This window comes from Pygocentrus nattereri, chromosome 24, assembly GCF_015220715.1.
Source record: "Pygocentrus nattereri isolate fPygNat1 chromosome 24, fPygNat1.pri, whole genome shotgun sequence".
In the NCBI taxonomy this organism is placed as follows: domain Eukaryota; kingdom Metazoa; phylum Chordata; class Actinopteri; order Characiformes; family Serrasalmidae; genus Pygocentrus; species Pygocentrus nattereri.
In genome coordinates this window covers 24010352-24015114 of record NC_051234.1, presented here as the reverse complement: position 1 = coordinate 24015114, position 4763 = coordinate 24010352, and the positions used below count along the sequence as shown (strand labels likewise).

The 4763-nt window shown below is 39.0% G+C and overlaps 1 protein-coding gene across 1 annotated transcript; it reads right to left on the bottom strand.

The window, feature by feature from the left end:
• Window positions 1-1070: 1070 nt before the first annotated feature.
• Window positions 1071-3551, bottom strand: gtf3ab (general transcription factor IIIA, b). The gene is made up of 9 exons (XM_017722122.2): window positions 3315-3551; window positions 3075-3169; window positions 2906-3002; window positions 2353-2441; window positions 2218-2291; window positions 2057-2140; window positions 1498-1730; window positions 1359-1409; window positions 1071-1282 (listed from the first exon to the last, which is right to left on the bottom strand). Exons 1-9 carry the CDS (start codon window positions 3429-3431, stop codon window positions 1178-1180), a joined length of 945 nt encoding a protein of 314 aa, XP_017577611.1. The 5' UTR covers window positions 3432-3551; the 3' UTR covers window positions 1071-1177.
• Window positions 3552-4763: the final 1212 nt, after the last annotated feature.

Here is a 4763-nt window from a genome sequence, read left to right as displayed (position 1 = left end):
CACAGAAAATGTGTGCAATCTAAGAGTCTGTGTTCAAAGTAAATGTATGGCAGCGGCTTAAAGCAATGATTCAACCAAAAAGCTCATATGAAGCAATAATCTGACCATATTCTATATTTTGGTTTTCAAAAAAGAGAACACTGAGGACAAGAGGGTGGCACAAGGAAGACTAGAAAGCAAATGTCAAAATCAAAGCGAAAGCAAATCCCAACCAGCCACACTAAGTCCCAAAAGAGGACATGTCCTAGAAAAAGAGCACATATTACTACCGTATGTAATGAGGAATACATGCTTGGGGACTTCTTAAACCTTTGGTGTTTGCATAATCTGCTGCATAAGCATATGCTTCTCAAAAACACACCCCCAAATGCCTCCAGTCCTTTTAACATCCAGAGTACAACCAAAAATAGCTAAACAGAACCACTTTCCCTTACAAGAGATATTTTTACTGCCCGTAATATTCTAATTTGTTTTTGGCATGTGATGCCTACAATCCACATGCTTAACTATTTTTTTTTTTGTGGGGACTTTTCAACTATGCTAATTTACATTCATGGGCTAAAAACTTTGAGCTCTGTCTTCACAAGTTGTTGGACTGCTTTATGCATTTAACACTGTTCAACCTATAACTTTTTCATGGTCATCTCAAGCTGTTCTCATGAGACCTTTCCTGGCCCCACAGGAGCAGTTTTATAATGGAGCCATGAAGCTACTGTAGCTAAAAACCAAACAGCTTCAAGCTACTAGGTCAGCACTGTGCAAATTGCAAACCCAAATAATCACCTCTGCATCATGTTAAGCAATTATACATTTGCTCATGTAGTTTGTGACATGAACTGACTTACCTGATAAAAAAGGTCCATTTTTAATGGAACAGAATGCCCAAGTTAAAACACAAGCAAATCTATTTAAAAAAAAAAAAAAAAAAAATCATGGCTTTAAGATTAGGAACTCTGCCACACTAGAATTTCCCCAGTAAAGCCAATATGTACTTGTTTACTGCTCATCAAGATGACACCAACTTCAAAATTCAGTACTCAAGTCATTCCATTGAATCAAGTCAACAAAACCAGAGCTGCAGTGTGGAGTTTATTTGGCATGGTGTTTACAAATCAATTCCAGAAACTGAAAGTTAAGGTGTATTTAACGGCCATTTGGAATCGTCATGGCCTTTGGATTATTTTTGAGATGCTGATTGGTTTAAAGAAACATTCTGCAGACGTGAAGTCAGTTCAGAAGCATCTGAAACCTTGGTCTTTGGAAGGTTCTTCAGTTTGGTCTTCTAAAAATAAATAAAGCACCAGCATTAAATAAATACATGTCCACCAAGTACTTTGAATGAAACTCAAGATGTTTACCTTTTTCTTCTTCTGAGGATCATGGACTACAGCATGGCGTTTCAGACTTTGCTAAAATTAGTAAAAAAAGGGTCACCTTGAGCATTTATTTACTTAATCATGAATTGAGGAATACAAGAGCTGCAAGCTGAGCACTCACTTCCATGGCAAACGCTTTCCCACACCCCTCACGAGAGCAGATGAAGGAGCGCTTGCCCTCATGGTAAGAAAGAATGTGGTTCTGTAGGTTGAAGTGTGTGGTATAGGTCTTCTGACACCCCTCTTTGGTGCATTTAAACATGCGGCGCTCACCCGAGTGGACGAACTGTTTATGCTTCTGCAGGAACCAGGCTTCATAGAAGACCTTCTTGCAGCCATCACACTGCAAGATTTCTGCAAAGAGGTGAGGGGGAGTCCAGAGCTCAGACACAAGTACACTTTTTAACCTAAATGTTGTCCAGGAGCCAAAATCAGTTGTGTCTTCAGTTTTGTTTCAGTTTACAGGAACATACTGGCACTGTCTAACGCATGCATCACCAGACTTTTAGCAAAAACACTTTGCCCCTTTGTAGCTTGTATTACCTTCAGTTACTTGTTAGGTGCATTACCCTCATAGCTCTGGAGCAAAACTTGGTCTTTGGGGTGTGCAAGAAAATCAGTGTCTTAAACCATCACCTTATTTCTCATGAGACCAGTCCTCACCAATTGCACTTGCTTACCTCTGTGCTCCACTTTCCTGTGGGCCTGATATTCTGTCCATGTCCTTCCTTTGAAAGGACAGCCCTCTTCAGCACATGGATAACCTTGGCTCAGGGTCAACACCACAAGTGAGTTGAATCAATATATGAAGGCAAAAGCTTAAGTGTAGACTAAAAATTACCTTTGTGCACTTTTTCATGTCTTTTCAGAGTTTGGGAGGTGGCATACTTCTTCCCACAGCCCTCAAAGTGACACCTGTAAGATGTCAGGTTAGCAAAGAGCAGAAGTAATGCTAATGCAAAGTGTGATGACTTACTCAAAGGGAAGCAGGTTGGAGTGTTCACTTTGGTGAGCTCTTAGCTGTTTGTTCTTGTAAAACTCCTTGCCACAACCTTCATAGTTACACTGAAAAGGAAAAAAAAAAAAAGTGTCTACAGCTATCAAAAGGAAAAATACTTCTAGATCCCATGTATCAAACACAAAGCCAAGTCAGGCCCGTGTCTTAAGCCTATTCAGCCCACAAGATTCAATTCCCAATACAGGCTGGCAGCTACACAAAGAAAACTGGTGTTCAAGCAAATGGGCAGTTTAAAAACCTTGCTTGTGGGGACATTTAAAGAGGTAAAACATTATCTGTAACTAATGTAGCTTATTTTTTATAAAAGTTAACCACATCTGTTTAGACCAAGAATGCTTCTAAAAGAGAACAAGTTCCTGTGCAAACAGATGCTGGACATACCAGGAGGTCCCACTGCAGCACTATAGGTTATTTCAGTGGTTTGCCCCACCATTTTTCTAAGCATTAAAAAAAAAAAAAAATTTACTTGAGTTTCTGGTCTAATACACCCACTTTTGAAGAGATTACTTGCCACATATTGCGCCGCTTTGTTCTGGTGCACACGTCCTACATGATTCTTAAGGCTGGCGCTGGTGGAGAAGGCCTCAGCACAACCATCCACTGAACACCTGCATGTGACAGATGCAGAAAATAGTCAGGACCATGTTAAGAAATATCATACAGGTCCTGCTGGGACTCACAGGTAAGGCCGCTCTCCACTGTGGCTCAGCTGATGGCGGGTGAGCTGGTAACGGGTGCAGAAGCTTTTAGTACAGCCGTCACATGCAAATGGTCTCTGAAGATGAACATGGAGGATCTCATTAACAGACTTAGCACATGTATGCAACATCAGAAGCTCAGCATTAACGAGAAAGACGATAGCTTTAATCAAAGCATCAGTTCTAACGAAGTTTCCACCTTCTGGCTGCTACCTCACTCACCAAGCCTGTGTGCTTGCAGTAGTGAGCCTCCAGCTTCCAGGACTTGGAGAAGGAAGCTTTGCAGTCAGAGAATAAACACGCAAAGCTCTTATTTGGATCTTTTAATCGTTCACCCATGCTGTTGAGTTGTTTATTTGCTTGGTTAAGCACAATATTCGCTGTTATTTGACTGTCATTGCCTGCCAGGTAGGTTAGCTTGTTTAGTCCTACAGAAAAACCGTCGTTCTTCGCTCTGATTTATACGGAGTGGATCGTACCATCAAAACACAACGCGCGACGGGCGACACTGGAAACGACCACAGCTTGGAAAATATGAGCTGAAAATCAATGTGGATATAATGTTCGCTGTTTATAATATTTTATCTACAAACTTGTCAAAAGTAGTGACACGTTTTAAGCTGAAACAACTTTGGATCACCCCTAATTAAAATAGGTCTTCCTGTTTTCATCACGTGACAGGACGAGGCATTAAGGTGACATGGAGATATTTTAATAAGGCATGGCCACTATATTAATGCCACAAATTAATGCATTGAGGCCACAAGGTATGGGAAACCTAACATGTGATATCTACTAATTAATGGCCTCAATATAGTCATTTGTGGTTTTGATATGTTACTTTGTGGCCTCAATATAATAATCAAATAATAAAAAATAATAATAAAATAATAAAATACTTTTTAGATGTTTTTTTTTATGAATTGATTTTTGTTTTAAGTAATTCTTCTTTTTTATAGTAAGTAATAACATTTTTTAAAAAAAAGTACAGTATAGTAATTTGTGGTCACACCTTATTACAAAATAATCACCGTGTCACCTTAGGGGCTCCATAGACTAGTACCCCAATACCAGTTCTGGTACCCTGATACCAATTTGTTACTTACTGCTATATTTTTTGTTACTAATACCCATTTCAGGGCTTATGCTGTGTTTGACTGAAGCTCATCATTTCCCGTCTCCTCCAATGAAATCTATGAAGACGACCCCTCAGCTGTGAATTCCTTCATGGACAGTAAGAATGTTCAGGGGCATTCCCACTGGAGCCTATAACGCAAAGGAGCTTACAGTGATTGGGACCCTTATTTTGGACCCCTCATATATATACTGTCACTACTGAACCACCATATGTCCAATTATGGGACTTAACAACTTACATCACCAGTCAGCTTTCATTAGCAGACAGACAAGCCTGATGTTTTTTATCTTAACCCTTATTTGTAATGCTTCTCATCCATGGTAACCATATTTAAACACACTTTTTACTACTTGCAATTTAATCTATTCATTATTTACAATTTCAAAATTTTAAATAAACCTAATATACAAATTAAGGTTAGATGCTAGTAGGTGAAGTGACATGTCTTGAGAGCATTAACTTGTTTGAAACATAACAATAACAAGTAAACAAGAAAATTACATTGTGTTTTTATTTTATTTTATTTATTGAAA

What these genes read in the sequence shown, in the direction of transcription:
- gtf3ab (XM_017722122.2), bottom strand. Translation starts at nt 3,431, where the DNA reads ATGGGTGAACGATTAAAAGATCCAAATAAGAGCTTTGCGTGTTTATTC. An exon ending in ACATGAAAAAGTGCACAAAG is followed by an intron (nt 2,141 to 2,217) that starts GTAATTTTTAGT and finishes CCCTGAGCCAAG; the next exon opens with GTTATCCATGTGCTGAAGAG. An exon ending in CAGGAAAGTGGAGCACAGAG is followed by an intron (nt 1,731 to 2,056) that starts GTAAGCAAGTGC and finishes ACCTCTTTGCAG; the next exon opens with AAATCTTGCAGTGTGATGGC.